We start from the raw sequence: 26,116 nt of genomic DNA on the forward strand, positions 1-26,116 counted from the left end.
ATTGACACTCTTGGCTCACTCATTCAGACTGTCCTTCCTCCCCTTTTTTCACCTGGAACGTCTCTCCAATACTTGCGGCCTCTTAGTCTCATTATTAGGGTATGTTTGGATGCTGCTTTCACTAAATAGGAACCATCCCCACTCTAGGCCCAACCTCTTTGTTCTCATCTTCACTTTGTTGTTAAGTTTGTTTAGAAAAAGTATCTTTCTTTCTGGAATTCCTTTGCCACTCAGAATCCTGATACCTCTTTGGTGCAGCTACATACTTGGATGCAGTTAACCAAGTCTTAAACCAGTTCCTGTTCCAAACAAACACAAGATCTTTCTATATGTGTCAGCATCTCCCCTTTTATGCTCCTGCACCTCTCTATCAACAATGATTATGTCTGGAACAAAATATTCCTAACTTGCTTTCATGGCATCAAATTATCAAAACCCCTTTGCGATCTCTTTATCTTTTTGGGTATGCTTTGATGTCTCTTCTGTGTCTACCTAGTACTTACTTAAATATTTGTAAGTACTTTCATCATCTCTTTTTTACCAAGCGCTGTGTTAAGTATGAGGGTTACAGTGTCCAAATAGCCACACGGTATCTGTCCTCTTAGATTCAAGTCAGGGTAGAACAAATTCAAAGGAGAAGCCAACACTTTATTTTACTTAAGCCCCATCACCACTCTGCCTGGAGGCTCCTTGAGTTGTAGGGGAGGAGTCAAAAACAGGAAGGAGTCAAAAACAAGAAAAAAACACCTGTTTTTCCTGAGCACTCGATTTGTTTCATTACTGAACTGTCACACTACCCAAAACTGAACCCATATATGTGCTCAGAAGTCTCAAACTATTGCAAGGTGACATTTGTAATTGTGAAAATATCTGCATCTGACCATGTGACTCAAATATCTGACTGCATGGATCCAAAGAGATTTAAAGTATCTGTTAGCATTTTCCAGTACACACATGCCAACCACTGAACGCAAATCAAAACACTACCCACTGGCACATTCTCTTTCTGGCTTCTCAATCCTTCATAGCATCATCATCTTTCTAGCTCCCTGGGCACAAACCTTCTAGATCTATCTTGAAGAGATCTGTCCCTTCCATGTGGTCACTAACATTGGTTACATCTCAGTGACACTTCTTTGTGGTGGTCCTCACATTCCATTCCCCACAAGTGTGATTGTTCCCATCTTTACAGTCCTTTCCTGGAGGCCTTGCCCCTCCTAAACACTTTCTGCAGTTGTGCTCTTTCGGGTTCGAGATCACCCTAGTAACCTCTTCTCTCTGACCAACCTTCTTTGTATATTTTAGATGATAATATGTCCCAGCGGAACACATTTTCAGGGAAGCAACCATAACTCAATTGGAAATGGCCTCTCAAGATTCTTCAGAGCATTTGGACAAATGGTCAGACAACCCTTAGACTTTCCACTTTTCCCGCTATCACTCCATATCACGTTATACAATAAGGCTTTTTTTTTTTTTTTTTTTTTTTTTTTTTTTTTTTTTTTTTTTAATGTGGCTTCTCTCAGGTCTCTCACATTTGGGACTTTGTGGTAATGTGCTCTAGGTTCTGTTCTGGTAATGCAGGCTGCTGAATATGGTATTCTTTAGTATATCTTCAAATTTATTTCCAAAGCATGAACCGTGTCAGACTGGGTCAGCCTGATCAGCTTTTAGTGAGCACTTGCTAAATTGAATCACACATGCATTGCAGTCAATCCCCATCAAAGTGTGGGCTGCAGAGAATGGGCATGCTAATCCCAGCAGTCGGGCTTAGTCACGCCACGTGTATCTTTGGTGCCTGGACTATGCTTCCTTATTGTTTTTGCTTCTTGGAACTTGTTCTTGGTTCTTTTCTTTTTTTAGTTTTTGATAAGTGATTTGAGTGCTTAATACAACAATTGAACAACAATGGATATCTTTGACAAACCACAGCTGTTTGGAGGAATAACAGATTGCAACTTAGAGGTTATTATTTACATTTTCTTTAAAAGATTTTCTTCAGAGTGTGTGTGTGAGTGAGTGAGTGTGTGTGTGTGTGTGTGTGTGTGTGTGTGTGTGTGTGTGTGTGTGTAGATGTCCTAAGAGGGCATCTAATCCCCTGGAGCTGTGTTTCCAGGCAAGCTTGTTGTGGGTGCCGGGATTTGAACTTGGGTCCTTGACAAAAGCAGCAGGCTCCGTTAACCCCTGAGCAATTTCTCCAACCTCTACACTTTTTCTTTCCAAATGACTGTAGGGAGGTTGTTATAATGAGCTTCTCCTGACAACACATGAATGGATGTCCCCGATATTTCCACCCGTTGATCAGCATTAGCTGTCTTCAGGGTTGCACCAAGAGAGATTGTTAACAGTAGTGAAAGCCTAGCATGTGTTTTATCCCAAGCTACTGGGTTCATAGTTATGATTATCTCCCTCTCCGCCCACCACCCCGAACCTCATGAAAAACGGCTGCCTATGGTTAAGTATAGATTATAACTCTCTCAGCTGGGATTAGACAACAAGGAGACCTTCTCACTTCTGAGAACCCTGGAGAAGTTGGTGGGATAATGCATGCACAGCGGGACTGCCCCTTTCTCAAGTGTTAATACTAATTAACTTCTTTCTTATTTATTCATGTATGTATGTATGTATGTATTTAATTATCATATATTTATGTTTTGTTTGCTTCTTTGTGTTTTACAACTCAAAACGTGATTCTTGGATCAGAGGTTCTGTCAAGCCATTAAAGCCGCAGAAGCTCAGACAGCCCCTCCCCTCCGGAGCTGTGGTATCTGCATTTGAACTTCGATAAGATGCCAGGATGAGTCCAGAGAACAGTTAACGTGGAAAAGCACACTTGTAAGCCCTAGAACCCGCACGGATAGAGAGGGGAAGGGAGATCAGGAAAGCGAAGCGAAACAGGAGGTCCTGAGGCTGAGAGGCTTGCGTGTCCTGGCAGTGGCCTCACCCAGTGTCTCCGTCTGTCTGTGTAAGGCTGCTGGGAGTACCGTTAAAGCTGAGCCGGGTGGGGTGTAAGATGCTGCACCCAAAGGGAGCGCCAAGGACCTGGGCACAGGAGAGTCCTTAGAAGCTGCTCCCTGGAGTGTCTTCTCTAGTGCCTGATGCATTTCCCTGCTTGGCGCCTGTGGGTCACACTTAATACCCGTTGGCTGGGCGCGCGCTAGTCCCCGCTTGGTTGGCGTCCGGGCATCTGATCGCTCTTCACAGTGCTCCAGGAGCTCCGCGGGCTCGCACCTCCAGTCCGGGCTGCACCTGGAGCGGTCCGGACTCCGGACGCGCGGAGCTGAGAGCTCGGCGGGGGCAGAGGCTGCCTTCCCCTGGGGCGCCCGGCGGCACCTGGTTCTCCGCTGCCGAGGCTCCCCGCCATCCCTGATCTCAGCGTGACTCGGTGGTGCAGCTGTGCGCCTTCTGGGGCACCGAAGTGCCCCTGTGGCCGCCTCTGTCCCCGAATGCCGGGCCCGGGGCGCCGCGCCGTGAGCTGCAGGAGGATGAAGAACGCGGCGGGAGGAAAGCAGGAGAAGCTCCCGGGGACTCCGAGGAAGCAGCCCAGAGCTGGTAAGTTGAGCGCGGGAAGGGGCGGCAGGGCTCAGGTTGGCTCTGGGCGCTCTCAAATCCCTGCCACCCCTGCCCTAGCCACCTCCCTGCAGTCTGAGTCCCCTCATGCTGGGACTCCCACTGACTCCCAGAAAACTCAGTGGAGAGGTCCTCAAGCGCTACCATGACAATGAGGGATCAGCCCAGTGGAGCTGCCTCTAAGCATGCCCTGACAGCTATCGCCTGTTGGGTGTGTGCAGGGTGTGCCTTCTTGGAGAAGTTGGTGGGATACAGAGGCACCCGGCCTCCCGACTGCGTTTCTTTCTATAATAGTGATGATGATAATAATAATGATATAATAATAATAGTATAGTAATAATAATAAATCTTCTTAAAATGCATAGGCTTTGAGGGCAGAGTGAGGAGATACATTACAGAGTTCTAGAAACATCCCTCCAGGAGGTTTACCTTGATATGTAGGGTGGCATTGGAAACCCACAGATGAGCCAATGTCCTCCAGATTTCTAGTCTTATTGGCCACCAGGTGTCTTATACCCACGTGACCCAGTTAGAAGAATGCATATTCCTTGGGCACGCATTAGCTTCTTGAATCTTCGAAGTTTTCGGATGTGTGTGAATTGAGGTCGGAGAACACCCGCAGCTTCCACAACCGTGTTTTCTAATATGAAATGCTCTTTCCCCCTCCCCAACACACACACGGTTCAGTTTTGTTTTCATCTCGTGTTTTTAGAGGCTGTGCATTTGTCTGCATTTGCCTGGGGGAGGGGTTGTGATTTGGCATGAGGAAGGCAAGATTCTTGGACATTTGAGTCTTCAAATTCTGCAGCATGGAACCCAGTGGAAAGACATGGGGTACTGGAGTTTCCACGTGGAGCTATCACTGTTCTCGACATTCCCTCCTTGCTGTCTGGAGATCTGAGTGGGGGATGGTCTCTCTCTGGTAAGCCAGAGTTATTTGCTAGTTTGTCTATGAAGCTGCCTTTGATGTACCCACTCAGTTCGAGTTCACCGTGTGAGAGGTGCATGCTCCCTGGTTTTCTAAAGCTCCCTCCCTTTGGCCTGTGCTGGGTAATTCAAGTCCTACTACTCTGTATGTCAATGTGGGTCACTTCAATCCATCGAGGGACATAGTACATCACATCTAGGGGTTACCGTGATTGCTTTATACACATTCCTAGTTGATCCTCAGAAATTAACTTAAACGTGGAATTTGTGAAGCTTAAAAAATAGACCTCAGAATGGGCAAACATCTCAAGTTAATGTACTATTTCAGATGGAAGTAAATGAAGTGTTGGAAGTTGTGTTTCAGGAGAAAGACACCCAAGCCACAAACTAGGCGTGCTGATGGGGCCTTTGAAGCATTCAGTAGTGATGCACCTGGCATTTTTGTCTCATCCACTGTGCATCTTGTTTCACAGTCAGTTAGATTGCTGAGTACCCCAAGATAGCAGCTTTGGGTTTACTATCCCTATTACAAGCTGAGGATAAGGGATTTTTAGAGAAGTCAAAATAGGAAAGACAGTTCCATCAACCACAGTAAAATCTCCTTGAGGATTATTTGAAAGAATGAGCTGGTTGGCTGTCTAAATCACATGAGATGTTGATATGGTGATGGCACTATGGCAGACTGATTCCTATATAGTCAGTAAATCTATTTAATGTAGCCGATGTGGGACTGAGGTGTGGGTTGGCTGAAAATTGTGTGTAATACTTATGTAACTCAGCCTACCAGCTCCAGCAAAGGCTGAATGCTGAGTGCTGGAGTTCACCTTGATGGCATTTCTTGAGTTCCCTTATTGCAAATCAATAGTGCTGTACTATAGCCCTTAACACTGTGATTGATAACATCACATTTCTGTGGTTGTAGACTTTTCCTCAGATCTTTACAGACACTGGTATTTTAACCCACTTGTAATCAAAGCTCAGGTCCAGTAGGATGTTAGATTTCTATTAAAAGCTATGAGCCACTTGTTTCAAATTTTCCTCTTAATTTTCAATGGTATTTTCAAAACAATTACTCCCCCTGCTGTGATTTGCTATTTAACAGGTGCCTCAAATGTTCAATAATGAAAAATGACTGCCACCTGACAAAACCGTTTCTATCTATAGCAATAACAGACACTTCTGCTAAAATTTTATTTTATTTGAAATTTAATTAAAAACTTGCACCTCATTGTAAAATGTATGCAGCTGCCCAAGTACATGTCCTCCTTTATCTTCTTAGAGTCTCCAGCTGTATAAACTCATTGTAGCTGAGTTCTTATGTAATTACCAAATAAAATGAAATGAATGGAATTACCAAATAAAAATTAGACAAACCTATTGGGACACTATTAATATTATTCCAAATGCGGGAACAGCTTTGAGAAAAAGGTCTTGTTTTGTTTGCATATTATTTATTTATTCATTTATTTATTTAATATTGTCATATGTTTTATTCATTTATTTATTTAATATTGTCATATGTTTGTGTAGGAGTATATATACAAGGCATACATTGAGAGGCTAAAGGATAACTTGCAGGAGTCAGTTTCTCATCATACCATGTGGGTTCCAGGGACTGAATTCAGGTAAATTAGTTTTCACAGCAAACGCATTTACCACTGAACCAATTTCCCTGCCAAGAATTTGGAAATTTTGAGAAATTAAAGCTATGCTGTACATTGTTGTGCTTCCAAGGTACATTGTTTTAAAATAAAACTAAAATTTCTCTGTCGTATTAAACACATGATATTGCTATGATTTCTCTTTTTATTTGGGGGTCAATTGTGCTCCTAGAATTAGACTTTTGTCCATCTTTCATTAATATAGCCAGAGTTCTAAACCTCATGTTTTGCCCATTGTAAAAAACATGTTTCTCAATATGCCTAAGTTTAACAGAGGCATATAGAAAGGAATCAGAAGTGATAGCTGGCCTACAGAAGTGTTTCGGCATAGATGTCATAGTTACAAGTAGGAAACATATATAACCTTAGGCCAGTAGTAAAATCTTATTGTTAAAGTGCAAAGTATTTATGATGACAGGAGTCTTGTACAAAGTTAATTTTTCACACAGATGCACTGTGTGTGTGTGTGTGTGTGTGTGTGTGTGTGTGTGTGTGTGTGTGTGTGAGTGTACATGCATGCCGTGCTTGTGCAGCACTGGAGGACAACAGGGGTCCTGCTCCATCACTCTCTGCTTCATCCCTGTAAGATATGGTTTCTCACTGAACTTAGTGTTAGGTCGGGGCCAGCAAGTCCCAGATCCCTGCCTGTGTGTGGCCCTTGCTATGGCACCAGGATGACCATCCCCACCTTTTAAAGGTGGTTTCTGGGGATTCCAACTCAGGTCCTTGTTACTGCATGGTGGGTGCTCTTGTACACTGAGCTGCTCACCAGCCCTGAGCAGATGCCACCTTTACTATGCTTTACAGATGTTTCAGCTCCATGTCACTATTACAGGACCATGGTTTTTACAGATACTATGTGGTAATTTTAAGAAGCAGATCTCTGGAAGGTAATTTAAACTTTGTGAAGGGTGAGTCACATTGACATCACAGGTTGAGAAACTAATATTAGAAAGGTATGTGCAAGTCTGAGTGTTTAAAGTCTTTAAAATTAAAGGTAGATTGCACTTGGTTTTCTGATAAGCATCCTAAAGTGAAAGTTTGAATAAAATAAAGGTTTCAGGTTGAATGAAAATCAAGTGAACACTTAAATAGCACTTAAAAAGATTATGGAGAGTACATGTTCAAAATTTACGAGTCTAATTTATATTTTAAACAAGTAGATAACACACTGGAGAGACTTTAAAATTTTTTAGTACATTAAAAATGTATTTATTCATATCTTTTAAGGCCTGATAAAAATTAGTCATAGCTCCTTGTGGTAGATTGAACATTGAGTTCTCTTCAAAGTCATGATTAACTTCTAAGATGATGGAACCTGGAGGTGCAGTCTGAAAAGCAAAGTTAGATGGGATATGAGGATGGAGTCCCTGTTGTGACATTAGTGACTATAAGATGTAGAAAAGTCCAGAGACCCGTCTTTCCCCACACTGAGAGGTCACAGTAAGAGAGTGGCTATGCTTCAGGAGGGTATGAGGCTGTCAATGACTTTCTAGCTCCTTGATCTTGAACTTTTAACCTTAGAATTATCAGAAATGGATGTTAGCTGCTTTAGTAACCAGTGCCTATCACATTTTGTCACAGTAGCCCAATCTGGTGGCTCTCCCATTCGGGGCTCATTCTGTCCTTAACATGAAAGAAAATTGTGATGAGGTAAAGGCCCCCATAGACATACATGGATCAAATTATTTTGCAAAGACCTTTTCCAATTTTGAATGTAATTTTTGTCGTATTCACATAATTTGGTACCACTTCTAGTATTTGCCTAGATTGGTAATATATTATAAATAGTATCATATTCCTCTCTTATGAATGTAAGGATATCTAATGTAGTTTTAGAGTGGAGGAGGATGTTCAATGGCTTCACCACTTTATATTGTTGCCCAACCACACATCCAATGTTTTGCTGCATTTGACATGCAAAGGGCCAGTTTTTTCATATTCATCCTTCATAACATAATAACCCAAACAATTACCTGGCATTCCTTAGCGGGTCTTTTAAAAGAGAGCTTTACAGTGAAGCATTGTTCATGTAGTTACATATCCCATCCAGGGAAAGAACTGATCTTGGTGTGTCTGGTACCCATTGGACCGATCTGTGCTCAGGAGAGATGTCATCATAATGCAATATAGGGTGCTCTGTTTTGAGTTGTAGAGGCTTCTCAGAATGTGGGGTCATATATTTCTTTGTTCAGTGTGTGTGTGTGAGAAATAAAGAGAAAGTGTGGGGTTTTTTTGTGGATTGTCTTAGCTACAAAATATTATTCACTGTAAATTTTGTAGCACGTTCTAGAATTTATTGGACCTTTCACACTTACTCTCCCTCTACCCTCATCTGAAAAGAGAAAGAAAAGAAATATTTGTAGAGTATCATTCCTGCCAGATGTGTACTCCTTAGCATAGCTCAGGGAACTGTAGAAAGCACCCTGAGAAATCTAGACTTTTAAAAATCTGTTTTGTTCAACATTTAGGAATTAATGGCCTCAGTTTCCCAAAGCTTTCCCAGTGCCCTGAGATGGAAAGAATAAGTGCCGCATGTCCTGTGCTGAGTTCTCTGGTGGCTACGTTTCCCACACACAGGAGAATTTGATATTAAAATTGACAAGAATCACCATGAACATACTGTGGCTATGTCTAAGCTTGAGAAATCTTAGTTCTTCAGTTTGAACCCTTACCTTTTTCCTTGTGAGCTGCACACTTACTGCACACTTCTGTGTGTATCTCATCTAGTGGCTTTGTCTATGATCGAGGGCTAAGAAGGTTCTTGATTGAAGACTTAGGAAGACGTCCATGTAAAATACTTAAATGTTTATGGGGGTAGAGCTGGGGATTGGAACTAGGGCCTACGACATGCTGAGTGAGTACTTTACTTGTATACCATTCTCCAGCCCAGATGTTAAATTTTTGTTGTTTGCTTTATTATTATTATTTTTTAAAATCATTGTCTTGCATTCTTCACCCATTGGTACTGAATTAAGGATACATTGTATATTTATGTCCTATGTAATCTGTCCAAAGAAAATCATTCCAAGCAGTTTCTTAAAATACCAGAGGTCTATTATTTTGTTGTAGAGGCTATGTATCTGATGATATTATTAGGTATAAATCACAGTGTAAGCAAGGCTATGTTTATTTAGGAGGGTTTAGGAAAGAAACTGTCCCTTGTTTTATCCAGCATTTTCTTGACTTACCTCAGCTTGTGGCCTCATCACCTGTGACTCTTGTCTTCCTGTTGCCTTCTCTTTTTGTGTCAAGTCCCCTCTTCTCGGCTACGATGCTATTATGAGTGCATCTAAGGGCAGTCCTGACAATCTAGAATACTCACTCCTTCATGCTTTCATTTAATCCTATCTGAACTGACTAAGGTAACAATTATAGATTCTAAGGATTAGGAATTGCTGTTTGGTCAGTATGGAATGGGAATGTGGGTGTATAAGTGTATATTGTCAATCATCATCTGTTCATTGTATTTTGTGCTAGTTGTATGAAACTAGCTGTAAGGGAGGTGAAGATATCAGAAAGGATATGAAATTTAATGCATTTTAAATCCCATTATTTTAATACATTTAAATTTTGATCAAATTTTGCATAGCACTTGCATAGACAACCATTCCATTTTGTTCTCTTCTTCATGTGACCAGTCATGAAAGTGAATGATTCCTATGATTCTGCAGAGTTAGGATATTAGAGATGACCAGAGAATTGAGACCCCATCTTCATGGACTGCAGTGTTGAATGTGTGAATAGCATCATCGCTTCAGACAGCTGCTCACTTGGCATTTGATTAGAGAGTATAGGTGGCCTCTTCACTTTAACCTCAAAGCTTAGAAATTATTGTTACACTCACTTTAAAGATGAGTAACTGTGCCAAGACTGTACTCAGCACTCAGAAGGCCAACAGCTGAACTCTCTAACCTCTGCTGATTATACAATCTTGGGATAAAATGCATCAGCTGTAAGCTTAATGAAATAAATACAAATAAATATTTAGAAAGATAAGCAGAATCCACCAGCCACATAATGCTGTTGAATATAAATATCAACTAATAAAAACTTATAGTTATTTGGGCTCTGACTTAACTGCACATTTAACCACTTATTAGAATTTTAATTTATATATTTAAAAATGATTAGTGTTACTGAATGGATATATTTAATTATCTATGGTTCACATTTTCTAATTTTTATAGTGTGGTAAAATACACACACACACACACACACACACACACACACACACACACACACAAATGCCTTTCTGGTCATTTTAAATTCCCCAGCTCAGTGGTATGAAGAACACTCACACTGTCATGTGACCATCACCATCAGCCAGCTCCACAACTCTTTTTTTTTTAGCTGAGGCTCACCATTCAATAACTGCTCTCTAGTTCCTGATAACCATCATTATATTCTCTGTTTTGATGACTGTGGTTATTCTAGGTGACTCATTTATTAGTGTCCTTGGGCAGATGTATGTGTATGTGGTGTGTTAGCTTACTTCTTTTTCTATAATGTCCTCAAATTTCATCCTTTTTGTAACATATTCATAATTGTCTTCCTTTGTATTTGTAATCTGGTCATTTGACAATGGGCTAATGACTTTTTAACATTTTAGCTATTATGAATAAATTTACTCTGAAAGTCAGTATGCAAAGATCTCTTCCAGACGCGTTTCAATCTTCTTGGTATATAACAACAAGTAGAAAGAGTAGCTGGATTGAATGTAGTTCCCTTTGTAATCTTCTGCGAATCATTCATTTACCACTGTCCAGTCCCACTTTCTGAATGCACTGGTGATGTTCAATACTTTGCATGTGTTTCGCTATAAAGAAAGTTCTGCTCCTGTTCTTTGCCTATTTTTGAGCTGGGGATTTGTTTGCTGCTATTGTTGACTACTAAGAGTTATTTTTATATTCTCTGTATAAATCATTTATAAAATAGGTGATTTTTGTGAATAATCTCTTCTTGTTCTGTTAAATTTTTAGTTCTAGAATAGAGATTTTGTCAGACAAAATGTTTAAGAACTTTCATGCAGTACAATTTATCTTGTTGTTGCTTTTGGTAACACAGCCAAGAATTCTGCCTATTCTTAACAAGTTTTTTGGCAATATATTTCAGAATTCTTAGAAACCACATAAACAGCAATAACAAAGGCACTAAATGGCTAGGGAATGAATAAGTAAGCTGCAATTACAGACTCCAGTATGTTAGTGTCACAGCATCATATTAAGTCACAAGACCTATGGCACAATTGTGTTCATATGACTTTCAGTTCTAAAGCAAAGCCAACTCTTGAGCTCTAGTCCAGATTGCTCTTGAGAGGGGTAAGGAACTGAGTGACCCCTCCAGTCCTGCCTTGGTGTTGTCTGAATGAACCTGTTCACTTGTGAAAACTCTTCAAACTGTGCACATGCGATGTTTGCATGACTCTAAATTGAACATCATGATAGCTGAGATTAAAAATCCTCAAGAAACTCATAGAGGGACATTTTTGTAAGAATGTGAGAGAGAAAAGAGCTCAAACCTGTGTCTGGGGAGTGTGCACACACTGTACTTGACCACTAATTTGGCTCTGGGTTTTTAGGGAGGATAAGACCCAAAGAAGCACATATAATTGGAAGCCTATTTTTCTATAGAATAGCAAAAGGCAATTCCTGATGGTAAGAATAGAGAGAAAATTTTCCCATGTGTCATTTAAAGATGGACTAGAATGGTCCATAGAGTGATATCCTTATTAATAAAGCAAAACCCCATAAGAATCATCCTTACAGAGTATAAAGTAATTTAGCTACTAGAATCCCTTCTGGTTAGGCTTAACTTCAAAGATTTCAAAAGGATTTAAAAATAGACCTTTTAAACAATGCCCTATCAAGTTTAGTCATCTTAATGATGCTTTTGATAATGGCTTGGGGGCAGTGGGATTGAGCTGTTTTGTTTGGGTAAATTTGAAGTAATGTTCTTCTTTCTGAAGGGAACTCGTGGAAACGGGAACGATAGGGGACTTCTGAGACCTCTCTGCAGAGCTGGCTATAGTCTCACCTTGTGGAGTATCAAGTAGGTCATGGTGAACACACCTGAATTTTCCCTAAGAAGATAATTTTTCACACATCTCTTGAGTATCAGAAATCTAATGGTGAGTGCCATTAAGATGCAGAGATATCCTAGTCTTTATACTTCCTGTGATGTTTTTGAATCAAGTTTACCCCACAAAACATTCATAATTAAATAAATAATAAAATTCCACTGTGGCACACATAAAAATTGAGTTGCTTTTCTTTCAAAATCTAAAGATACTCTGAATTTTGTCTTAAAAGCAGCATAACAATCCATCGGATTTCCATAGCCTGGTTGCCCTGTCTCAGGAAAAAAAAAATGAACATGGCTAGATCCCTGGTAATTGATAGTTTTTACTGTGTTTAACAAAATATCTTAGGACTTTACACATGATTTTTCCATCTTATAAACTGTTCTCAACATTACATTTGCCAATTCTTACAGAATTTGGGGGAAACTTTGAATTTATTTCTTATTAATAAGAGGCATATATAATTTCTTAAATATTTTAAATATAAATTGTGTCTGAGCCCAGCGTCTCATGTTTTAACTCTTTAAATATAAAACGCTGATGCAGTTTGACCTGACAAGAAAATTCTTGGAAAAGAACAAGAGTGTTTTCTTTAGATCATGAGTTAGGACATGTTTGCATGTCTTCATGTTTTATGTTTTTTTTTTTGTAGCTTGAAGAACCATCCAGATTTCCAAAGAATTTTCTTAGGAAATTGCTCTGAATGAAAGTAAAATTTACTACAATTAAGATTTTTCAGCATATATAAGATCATTTAAGATCATTATTAATTTTTCACTAATAAAATCATGTTTGTCATAATAATAAAAAAATGGGATACACATTTCCATGTTCATTTTGAGAAAATGTCTCTTGTGTAAGACTATATTAAATGCTTACATTGAAATAACATTTCAAAAAACATGCAAATTATGCCTGTGATATTCACTTGTTTCTTTTCATGAATTAGATAGGTAGATGTTATATGTTCCTATTAGCCTTGCTGTTGTTAGTTCAGAGGCTTAAACCCTTGCATGGCCTCAGGCAAGACTAGAGGTGCAAGAGTGAGCTGCACCCCAACACCTTTTCTTTATATTTTACTGCTGAGGGACTTGTGGGTGGAGTTGAATGGTGAACTTCCCACATCCAGTACACGCCCAGTGCTCTCTCCGCTGGCCCTGTGCCCATCTTCCCTTTCAGAATGCTAGGGAACCAGCTTCTTTTATGTGAGTTTTCACATAGTGACTCTGCAAGCATGGCGCTGATGGAGAGCACCTGGTAACCGATGGTATCAAAACAGCACTAATAAAGTGTTTCTCCAGATGGACTTTCTAACCATACTCAGAGCTGAGGTGCAGATAAATGAATTTTATGAAAATGCTGAAGTGACTTTAACAGTTATTTTAAATACCTTTATGTGATCCTTAAGGAAAGTTGTCAGGCCCATTAATAAGTTTCTAAGTTGATTAGATAACTAATTAGGTGCTCCAGAAGATATCTTTTTATAAATTAATGCTGTGTGTTACATTCGCATTACAGCGAGTTTCTTGCCTGAGTTTGAAAAGGCCCCTCTGTTCCAAGGCTCCCTTCCAGTTGTTGCCTTGCATCTGACTTTCCTCATGAAGACAGCTATCTTACCCAGTATCTGTCTTTAGAAAGTCTGTGTTATTTCCAAGTTTGATTTTGAAACCCAGCAACTCAACTAGTTTCTTGAATGTATTTGGGATGCAGCATCAACTAGTTCTGTGTTGAGAAGCAAACTGCTGTGATATTTAGATGCTTAAAAATCAAATACAGTATTTTGTAGCCAGCACTGTGTGTTTGGGAATAATAAAAGTTTTAAGGTAAGGACAGTGAGCCATCTCTGGAGGGACAGCATAATCAAATCATATTAGAAGCCTCTCAACTTCTCTAACCGGAAAGAAGCAGGCATGTGCCAACTGAATGATCAATCTGATTAGCAGCGTCTCTGAGGATGGTGGATATTCATTTCTATTTCATAATTCCACTGAAGGAGAGTCAGATCATTTATATGGAAGCATCAATTATTTTTTTCTATGTTAAAGCATGGGTGAACAGAGGTACACAGAGAGACATTGTGAGCCAGCACCATGTACTCTTGTATTCCCTGTGGGGAGCAGAGCAAATACAGGCATCAGTATTTGTTTCATTTTGAAATAATTTTTAAGACTTTAGGTTATTCGCTTTGTCACTAAAATAGCATTGAGTCTTTGAAGCTATCTCTTACTGAGGTATCAATCAATGCAGTCTAATAAATGGTGATTCTTATAAATGACAGAAATTCGGTTGGAACTCATCTTGTATGCAGAGAAGAGAGAAAAGTTATCTTTCTGATACTGCCAAGCATTGCGTAGTGCTTGCTGTGTCTTAACCTGGAATTATGGAGGGGCTTTTGTGAACACATCTGGCTACCTACAGGACTGTTGCCACTAAAATAGTTTGGAAGTCACACATAGATGAGCTTGAGGATGGCTTGTCATACTTTTTTGTTGTTGTTGTTAAATCATGAAAGTAGTTTTCTTGAAAAGAATTGGAATGCCAGGTAAACATTTTACTGCAGAAAATTGTGCTCTTAAAACACCCAAGCAATATTTATTATTTGGTAGAATTTTTCAGAAAATGAAATTACTTAGAAATTCCAGTATTTATCTTCTGGGTGAACATTGGAAAACCTCAGAGAGGATGTAGTTAAGCTGCTTCAGCTAGCTTGGCTTTAAGAATAGAAACCCTGGGGTGGGGTGGGGAGGGCTGGAGACATGGCTCAGTGGTTAAGAGCACTGAATGCTCTTCCAGAGGACCTGGTTTCAATTCCCAGCTCCCACTTGAAAGCTCACAGTTGTCTGTAACTCCAGTTCCAGTGGATCTGGAACCCTTACACATACATGCAGGCAAAACATAAATGCACATAAAAATAAAGTTTATTTATTTTTTTAAAAAACAGGAATCCCTGACTGAATCTTTCGTGTAGCTTACAGCTTTTCTTACACTTTTCATCCACGTTTAACAAGTGCTTATCATTAAGCAAAAAAGCAACAGCAAATTCTGATGGGATGTGAGGAAAAGAGAGCCCTTGCACACTGCTGGTAGGAATATAAATTGGTGCACCCCCTATGGAAATCAGTGTGATGGTTCCTCAAAAAGCTAAAAGCAAACCTACCATATGATCCAGCTATCCCACTCCTTTAACATGAATCTTAAACGGTCTTATTAAATAAAAACACGGAGCCAAATATAGGGGGTGAAAGCCCTAGAGAAAGATCAGGGAAATACAGAAAGCCACGAGCAAACCTTACCTCACCAACCCCACAGCTTCCAAGGAGAGTGACTTCCTCTCTACCCAGGCTTATATGACTTGCTGTTCTGCCCTCCCATTGGCTCTTAGCCCAGCTACCTCACGTCCTCTTCCTACACAGCTCTGTCACTGTATGTGTTTAGGGCTGACCTCCTGAGGGTGGATAACCTGTCAAGAGACTCTTCCTGGAGAAGATGGATTCCTCCTCACTTAGCAGCTTTGAATACTCTTCATCTAGGGGTGGGGCCTTGTGAATACTTTCCCATCTAGGTTTCAAATCAAGAAATTTTATGTAGTCATAATGAATTTATGTTAGTCACTGAAAAGTGGATGCAATTGAAGTCATCCTTCTATTAAGAGAAGTGAGTCAGATGCAGAGAGTTGGTATCAATGTCTTTTCTTCCATTTGTGTGTCCCAGGGTCTTTACAGATAGATACACAATGCCATGTATTTACTCATGTGTATGCTATAAAAGCAGAAAAGACAATGGGGGAATGAAGGAGACCTATAGGGGGCTGGGAAAATAGGAGGAACTAAAGAGGATTTGCAAGGGTGTGAATATGGAAAAGCACATGACAAAGCTGGGAGCCACTGAGTGAAACAAACATATGTACATGAATCTATGCAATGTGTTTTTTAAAGTTAGAGTGTCACCCCACCCCATTCTGAAGTGGCTGTCATTCAGCATCAGGGCGGTGAGCAACAGTACAGAGGTGGAAGACCTTGGACTCAGTCTCCACCACCACAAAATGAAGACAATTTTGTCAAAGTTTAACTGTTTAGTATGACTTATGTAGGAGAGATCAATCTCGATTTATAATAATTGCATATTAAGTCTATGTATACATAATGTTCATACAAAATAATAACTGGAAATTTAAGAATAAAATGATGATTCTAAAAGAAGGAAAAAATAAAATTGACTTTTTTGGTCATTTTCTACAAAATGGATCCTTTCCTTTTCTTGGATATTTGCTACCTTGGGCATATGAATGAGTTTTAATATTGCTCCTAGCACTGTTTCAAAAAGAAACAATATTAAAACCCATTCATATATAGGGTGTGTGTGTGTGTGTGTGTGTGTGTGTGTGTGTGTGTGTGTGTGTGTGTGTGAGAGAGAGAGAGAGAGAGAGAGAGAGAGAGAGAGAGAGAGAGAGAGAGAATATGGATACGTGTGTGACACAGTGCACATGTGAAGGTTAGAGGACAATGTTCAGGACTTGCTTCTTTACTTTCCCAGAGGGGAGAGCATGGGTAGAACTCAAGACACAGGGCAAGTAGGGGGAGAGTGGGGGTAGAACTCAGGACACAGGGCAAGGGGGGAGGGAGAGGGGATAGAACTCAAGGCATAAGGCACAGGGCAAGTATTTGTTCCTTGAGGCATCTGCCAGCCCTGTAAGCATGTTTTAAAGGAAGTATTGAACTCTGCAGGATGTGAAAAACGATTTCTTTTAAGTTGTGTAATACTAATTTTGTGTATATTTCCAGTTACTTGAATCAATTCAGACTGCTCCTAGCATTAACCCATGATGGGAAATTTAATAGAGATTGATATTGAGAAAGGCACATCATATAATCATCATCAACAATTAACTCAAAATAATCATAGTCTTAGGAGGTTTTTAATCCATTATATTTTGTTTGTTTGTTTGTGCAAGTGGGCTCTGTGCTCTGCTCCCTCTGGTTGCATTTTCTGGTCCTGGTTCTTGGTGTGGCTATATGGTCTGCAGGATTTGAATTTCTAGACTTATTAGTATAGGCATTCCAATAACGAAAAGTGTTCCTTTTACTACTTGGAACTTAGGGTCCAGTTAGTGTTCACACAGCTACTCTCCTAGTCCCCAGTCATTCTTACTAAAATGCCTATTCTGAAATCTCTCTCGCCTCTCATGTCCTCTGCCCAAGCTGGCGCAGTATTTGCTAGACTCTTCTTTTTCATCCAGATGCCAGTTCTGTCCAGATGCTGATGGTTTTCTCAGTTTGTAAGAATGCAAGAATAGCATGATTTTGTTACATCAGCACAGGCTAGCATATGCTCACCGATACAGTGCTGTGATGGGAACGTAAATAAAAATATCTTGTGAACAAAACTGTTTTCCAAGCATTTAGCTCTCAACCTCTCAGGTTCCTATCAGGCTTTTTGACATATTTCAAGTTCCTGTTATTCACCATATTGATAACTTCTAAAATATGAAAGTGTGGGCCAGACATAAGTAAAATTAACTAGGTCAGCTTCCATTAAACTAAAAGTTACTAGGAGGAGGAGCTATGAGAAAACCAATTCACAGGACTGGGGAGTAATGTGATTAAATTGTTATCAATCCATGGAATCAACTTAATGATCAAAGGAATTTATTTGGGGGTTAACTCACAAAACAGAAATAAGGGATTGTAGCAGGATCCTGGAAGGGTGAGGCAAGGTCCAAGCTGTTCTCTGGTGAGCTCTGCCCTGGTCTGTCTCAGCATCTAAAATCCACGAGATAGAGAGAGCATGTATGTGTATCCCAGGTCTTAAGGGTCCCTGGAGGCCACACCCCAGGGGCAGGTACCTAGCAGCTCCCTGCTGCTTCATTAAGGTGGTACTTCAGGGTGCAGGACAACCACCCACCCACTACAGGGGGATGGCTGGTTATGTGAAGGGCTTGCTATACTAGCATGAGAACCTGAGTTCTCTGCAGAACACACACAAAAAGCTAGGCATGGTGGCATGAGCTCATAATGGTAGCATTGGTGGAGTGGGAGGGCAGTCGGAGGCAGATGAATCTCTATAGCTCAGTGGCCTGTCAGACCAATCACTGATACTCGGTTTCTGTGAGATACTCTGTCTCAAAGGTGAAGTGTGATTGAGAAAAGACACAAGCATGTATTGCTGGCCTCCCCAAAGATGTACACATGTACCTCTAACAAATATATACATTAATACTAACAAATCACACAGAGAGAGAGAGAGAGAAAGAGAGAAAGAGAGAGAGAGAAAGAGAGAGAGAGAGAGAGAGAGAGAGAGAGAGAGAGAGAGAGAGAGAGAGAAGGAAACCAGTTCACAACCAACCCAGCCATATAAATTTCTTAATGCACATATTCTAGTTGAGGACTACTCTGAAGTTTGCATTTCTTCCCCTATGAACTTCTTGAGACTTAGGAATTCGAGTTCATATAGCGATCTGGGGATAATGATATGCTATGATCTAATTTTCTTCTCATCTGAAAACTTCATTGTGCTAAGACTGGAATTGTCCTCTGTAATTATGTCTGTGAACTTCTTGATAATCTCTGTGATGGAATTTTCTTTTTATGTGCTAATGCCCATTCCTGCACTTTTCATATAATTAATATGCTCACAATAACATAGGCCTTATTATACTTGCTGTCTCAATTTCCTGAACACACGGAAGATCGCACATTGTCTGAATAGTAAATGTTTTGCTCACTTAATGGTAGACTTGGTCTTTTTTTACCACTCTTACCTCTTGCTCTTAATGCTTCCTGTCATCCTTTTCTTTCTCTTTCATAGATTTTACAAAAGACTTACTTTGTAATATGTTCAATATATATAATTCGGGATAATTTTGAATTGAAAAAACAGAAACATGGCATTTTGATGGCCAGATAATCAGCTCATGCTCTTATATCTCACAAATCCACACTTTTTAAGTATCATCATTTTCCCTACTCTAGCATCTATCTTCCTGTCATTTATCATCTCTTAATCATGTATCATCTATCTACCTATCATCTACCTATCAATCTTGTATCATCCACCATTTATGCATTTATCTGTGCTGGGGTTCTGTGTAAAGAGAGAACAGATAGAAAGAATACATATTAAAATGTGGTTTATTAGGTTGTCTAATGCTATACATTCTGTGTAGTTCAATAGTGGCTGCTCAGTCCATAAGGGTATGGACTCTGAACGCTGAAGACCTGGATGATGCTAGGAGAGCCACAAGTCTTTAGTTTAGGATGGCAGGCTTAAGAAGCTGGGTTCAAGTTTCAGCAAAGAATGACAGCAGTGGCGGTGGCAGCAGCAGTGACAGATGCAGCAACAGTACAGATGGACTTGCCAGACATGGAGACAAGCAGACAAAAGCAAAGCCTTTCCCTTGGGCCTTGTTACATCTAGGTAGCCACTGGGAGGTGGTGTTCCCATTTAGGGTTTGTCCCTCTCACTTCAACTGATCCAATCAAGAGCACCATCCCCCACAATTGTGCCCCGAAGCTTGTCTGTTAGATGATTGCAGATCTAGTAAAACTGACAACCAAAATGAACTATCACATTCTCTATTATCTGCCTGTCTATTGTCTTTCATTCATATATCAATCATCCTACATAGCTAGCATTTGTCTGTCATCAGTCAATCATCTTCCATCTGCCTAATTTCATATTTTCAGCTCTGCCTCTCTATTTCTTGAGTTCTCAGGTATAGGGATGAACAGTTAAGAAGTAGAATGGGTGGAGTCTTATTAGGACAGTACTTTGTGCAGCCTTGAGGAAAGGATACCATCTGTCTTGGCCCCTCTTTTATGCTGCTTTTCCTCTTATTCTTGACTGTCCTCCCCAATGCTGCTTTACCTTCAAGTGTACAGTGCAAAAAGTCCCATTGTTTCATTGAGAAATAACAGTGATGGCACAGTGGGTAATATGCTTACTAGATAAGCATGAAGACCCGAGTTCAAATGCCCATCATTCACTCAATATTCTAAGCATGGTAGAATGTGCCTGCCTAGAATCCAGCACTGGTGGTGTGGAGAAGCATGAGAATTACAGACTTAGTTTCAGTGAAAAACTGTCTTAAATTTAAAATGGAGAGCAATTGAGGAAAACACTCAACATTGATCTCTGGCCTCCACATATGCATATATGGGCATGCACATCCACATGCAAATGTGTCCACCACACACATGCATACACATTCACACAAAAGAAAGATGATATCAAAAGAAGAGTCATACTTGAATAAAATTCTAAACGGTGCAGGTAGAATCTTATTATGTATCCATCAAAATATGCTCTGTATATTTTACTGTTTCAAATGTAAATTATTTCAAAATTTTCAGTAATAACAGAGGAATAGTATTTATGATATTTCTACATATATGCACCTTTTTGTTTCTTGATATACCCAGATGGTCCTTGATACTCAAAGTTATTAACACACATCTATGTACTCTCACACTCACATACATGCATATACTCTAACAATTTTATTCTATATTGTTGCATGTTTATGCTTTCTAAAGAAATTGAAGGTACTTCCAGTGTACATGTATAAATATACCTCTTAAAGGACAGAGTTGATGAAGTTAAGTGTCTGTTTTCTATAATAGTCATATAATATGTGTACTTTCATTATTTGAAAATATACTGCTTCTTGTCAGTGTGCTGCATTGTTAAATTTATGATGTGATGCTTACTGAATATGAGAAAATCCATTTTTAGTTGATCCTTAGCCACAGGAAAATTTATAGTTTATGTATTATTCAAGGTCATAATACACTTTAGCTGGGATCCTGTTTGGCTGTGATATTCTGATGGATTTCACTTTGTCTCCAGTTACTAAGGAGCTTTTGTGCTCATTATTTTCTAGCATCGTTCAGCTAATTTCATTCAATTTTTTCTAGATCTCATCTTTAAATCATTATATTCACTGACTTTCTTGCCCTCACTTACTTTCTAGTCTCTTTCAATAGATGACAACCTAAACTTGTATTTCAATTCTGTAAATTCCTATTTGCTATTCTTTATGACTTCTGTAATCTTTTTCCTGGATCTTGCTGTCATTTTATCTGTAAAATAATAAGCAACTGTTTAAAAAGGTATAAGATGTAAAATGTGTCAGTGTTTACAAAAGCCTGGAAAATTTGTAATATGATCTAACAAATCAGCTCATAAGGTCTACTTCTAAAATGCTTTTTAAAAGGAAAATGCTCCAACACCCATAAAGATTTAATGATATTTTCCCAAGGCCGTCTCAGATTCAGGATGTTTTTACCATGATGCTGCAGAATGTGTCTGTTGACTTTTCTATATACATGTTGTGCTGGAGACAGAGTCCCCTCCCTAGCTATAATAGATTCCAATTTATTTCCAATTTTAGAGTTTCCATGTGTAGCAAAGGGTATGTATAGTGCTTTTAAGTAGAACTCTCAGGTATTATGCTGTGTTTCTGTGTTTTTCAGTGTGATAGTTACTAGTCTCTAGTAACTAGTGACTTGTGAATGTTGAGAATTGTAGATATGGTTGGTAAAAGCAAGGAATTGAATTTCAAATTTTGCATAACTAAAATTAAATAACCATACTATCATATCGAGCAGCATCAGTTTAGAATACAATTTACACTTCAGTTGTTAATATTATCATGCATAGTAGGAACAACTCACTATGGGTTTTCCTGATGTATTTTTATTTAAATTCATTCTTCTACCATACAATACATCCTGACCACAGCCTCTTCTCTCTCCCTTCCTCCCAGTCCTCTCCACATCCCCACTCTCCCAGATTCACTGCTCCTCTGTTTCCCATCAGAAAAGATCAGTCCTCCCAGTGATATCAACTGGACACAGCGTAAGAAGATGCAAAAAGACTAGGCATAAACCGTCATGTCAAGCAAGGCTGGACAAGGTAATCCAGTAGAAGGAAAATTGTCCCACTAGTAAGCAAAAATGTCAGGAACACCCCTCACTCTCATTGTTAGGAGTCCACCAAAAACCCCAGATAAACAACCACAGCATGTATGCAGAGGGCCTAATACAGACCCATGCAGGCTCTGTGCTTGCTGCTTCAGTCTCTGTGAGGCCCCATGAGCCCTGCTTAGTTGATCTTGTGAACTATGGTCTCTTGGTGTCCTTGACCTCTCTGGCTTCTACAATTCTTCCTCCCCATCTTCTGTGGTGTTCTCTGAACTCTGCCCAATGTTTGTCTGTGGGTCTCTGTGTCTGCTCCCATCAATCAGCTGCTGGAGGAAGCTTCTCCCATGATGATTGGGTTAGGCACTCATCTATGGGTAGAGCAGAATATCATTAGGAATTATTTTGTTAACTTTTTTTTGTCAGTCATGTTTGGTTCAATCCTAGGTCTCTGAGCCATCCAGCTTTTGGAACCTGGCATTGCAGGCAGTGTTGGGTATGGGCTCCCTCTCATGGCATGGCTTCAAGTTAGACCACTCTTAGGTTCACCACTCCCAGAAGCTCAGAGTCACCTTTGCCCCAGTGCATCTTGCAGGCAGGATAGATTGTAGGTCAAAGGCTTTGTGGCTGGGTTGCTGCCCCATTCTTACCACTGGGAGCCTAGTCTGGTTACAGAAGACAGCAGGCTCAGGCTTCATGACCTCCATTACTAGGAGTCCTTACTAGGGTCACCCTCATAGGTTCTAGAAAGTTTCTATTGCACTGCGTTTACATATCACCCCCTAAATGCCTACTTAATCCAGTAGTCTCTTCCCACACTCTCTACCTTCTCCCCTCCCTCCCTAACCTGATCCCATTTGTTCCCATCCAAACTCTTACTCAGTCCACTCATAAAATCTATTTTGCCTTCCCAGGGAAATCCATGCTTCCCCTCTAGACCTCTCCTCTTCATTTAACTTCTCTCTCTGGGTCTGTGGTTTGTAGTGTGATTATTCTTTACATAACAGCTAATATCCATGTATAAGTGAGTAAATATCATGTTTACCTTTCTATATATCATGATGTATTTTTTAAGTTGTAGTTCTGGATAGATGTTATTGCCAACCATGAGAGACCAGCTCCCATGATCTGCTCAGGGTAATAAAAGGATACCTCAGAGTAGTTAGGGATGATAAACCGTTTTTATCTGAGGGTAACTAGGAATAAGTTTTAATCTATGAGTGGTGAAATAAGGAAACACACATGCTTTCTGATGTTTACTTTCTCCTTTACTTCATCTTAAGAATGGTCTCTGACTCTGTCTCCACACAGCTATGTTATCTCCACACTGCTGCATATAGCTACATATCTTTACATACATACATCTTTTCACATGTCTACACGTCTTTCTTTTACATACATTTCTCTTCTACATCTCTTTTCTATACAGCTTCATCTCCCTTGTTTCCACAGTTACAAATCTCCACACAGTCACAACTAAACTTCTCATTTACATAGATCTCTCACTATACAGTGCTTTACACAGTTCTTATGCATAGCTCCTCTACATAGTAGCAGCTCTTTCACACAGCTCTCTCTCTCACACACGCACACACATACTTCTAGATTATTCACTCATTTTTTATTCACTTTTCACCCACTCACTCTATCACACTTCTCTCATGGTTATTCTTAATCTCTCACTCAGCACACACACACACACACACACACACACACACACACACACACACACACACTTCACTCACATTCTGCAGCAGCTTTCACATAGCTCTACACAGCCATCTCTCCACACATTACCACTGCTGTTCTCTCACAGCAAAACTCTGGAAAACCATGTTATATTTTCAAGGCCCTACCCATTCTCAAAGCACGAGAAGTCATGTAGTTTCTCTTAGGCTAGTAATGTCACATTGACCCATGCACATAGCTCTAAGTTGGTGAGGGATCCCAGAAAATAACAATTGGCTGAACCTTGAGTAATCAGGGTATGTGCAGAAAGGGAACTATTACAAGAAGACTATGTCTTGATGTAAACATCCTGGTCTTGATTTAGCAACAACAATACCTGTGAATTAGTCTTTGTGTCTATTCTATAGGGGCAGGTTAGTCTGTTTTGAACTAGTTCTAAGGTCTTTACAAAATGTGTAGAAAGTTGTCTTTGAGACTAAGAATACTATTACTTTTCTGTGTTGGTAAAGAAGAATATCCAGGTAATATTTATATTCATCAGAATTATACAGCTTAAACAGAAATCTACAGCAAAATGCGTGCCCAGAGATGTAAAGCACACTATGAAAGGGTTGGGGCAAGCACCCACAGCTGTTCTTATTAGGGAGGCGTAGCAGTGGCTCTTGAGAAAATTATAGACAGAAAACAATCCATTTCCACAGCCAGTGACCCCATGGCTTTGCCAGGTGGGGCTGCCCATCAGGGAGTTTTACATCTGGTGGGTTGAATTGTCAAACACTAGTTGTCACTTACTGTATACTCTTACCGGCCTCAGCCAGAAGTAATAAACAAAACATCATTTGAAAGACAGCAGCCTAATGGGTATTGTTGCTTTGTCAAAACCATGATAATCAAATCATTCCTGAAGGATTTGCACAAATTGTTCATTTACTTCAGATTAACATTTCTTATATATTTCAGGGATAATTAAATTTTTATGTTGTTTTATTGTATCTTTTGGACCATGTTTTTAATATTAGCCAACATATTTCAAGCATTGGTAATTGCCAGGCATTACATGTAGAAGCTCATCCAATGCTTGCAGGATCTTTTGAAGATAGGTACTTGATTTTCTCCATCTTACAGAAGAAGAAAATGAAGAAAAATGAATAAAGAATTTACATTTCTTGCCCATCATCACCAAGGTAAAACACAGAGGAATGGAAGGACAGGAGCTGGTTTTCAGTCAAGAAGTAGGAAATTCCACAAGTCAGCATAGATATTTCTCTTTCCATCGTCATTGGATGGGGGTGATGGTTAGGGAGAGGGAGGTGGCTCAACAGATTGGGCAGAGTTATGGTTTAGTCAGTAGGGAAGGAAGATAAAGAAGAAAAATGTTAAATGAGTTGAATGTGTGTATGTGTAGTTTTTAGAATGATTGTCTATGGAATTCTTATTTTGTAATAAGGAAAATAACATTGAAATGAGGAGTGTTAAATGTAGTGATGGTGGGGGTAAGAACTGGATCAGGCTGGTATAGAGCATCTGAACAGAAAAAGTAGGAGGCTTGGAAATGAAATGTTTGCCGTTTCACCAAGTATTAGTTTCTTAGTTTCTTTGCCCAGCTGACATGAAGGCATATTGTGTGAATGGGCGGCAAGTTTACCTCAGACTGAAAGACTTAAAGATCAGGCTATAGAAGAGCCAACACATGCCTATTAAATCACTGCAAAGGGTACAGGGGGTCATTTTGGACACCATGATTATGAAGTAGAGACTAAATTTATATAGCATATCATCCACAAGGAACAGGAAGGTGCTGTAGTATGGAGCTATTTGTTCAGTCACCATCTTCTATTGTTGGTTGTCAAGATCTGGCATACAGAAAGCAATTGTGTCAAGATGTGAATGCACACTGGGCATGTCCTCTGTACTTGTTGTGTGTGAAGAAAAGATGGATTACTAAATATATAATACAGAGTCTGCAACTCTAAGTCAGGAGGACCGATCATACCATAGGTATGACATTTTCTGAGCTCTGACCTGGGTGACAACCCAATATTACTTAGATGGAGATGTGATCCAGGCATCATGGTGGGATTTGGAGAAAGAAGGAGCTGAGCCTGCACTTGCCCTGCTGGTGTGGCACAAATGAGTGGATGACCCTGTTCCCATAGATAGGGACTTCCAGTGGAGAAGGTGTGCCAAGTAGCAGGACACTGACAAGGCTGAGGTGTGAGCATTTTGCAGCAGAAATCTGCTTGGGGTGGGTAAGAGTGGTGACTAAATAC

At 39.9% G+C, this 26,116-nt stretch overlaps 1 protein-coding gene across 1 annotated transcript in view; it reads left to right on the forward strand.

The window, feature by feature from the left end:
• The first annotated feature begins 2,814 nt into the window (after positions 1-2,814).
• Positions 2,815-26,116, forward strand: part of Znf385d (zinc finger protein 385D) — a 938,498-nt gene continuing 915,196 nt past the window's right edge. The window contains exon 1 of the mRNA XM_028875654.2: positions 2,815-3,552. Coding sequence (XP_028731487.1) covers positions 3,447-3,552 — 106 coding nt within the window. The 5' untranslated portion in view covers positions 2,815-3,446. The remainder of the gene's footprint in view (positions 3,553-26,116) is intronic.

Source organism: Peromyscus leucopus, chromosome 9 (assembly GCF_004664715.2).
Source record: "Peromyscus leucopus breed LL Stock chromosome 9, UCI_PerLeu_2.1, whole genome shotgun sequence".
In the NCBI taxonomy this organism is placed as follows: Eukaryota; Metazoa; Chordata; class Mammalia; order Rodentia; family Cricetidae; genus Peromyscus; species Peromyscus leucopus.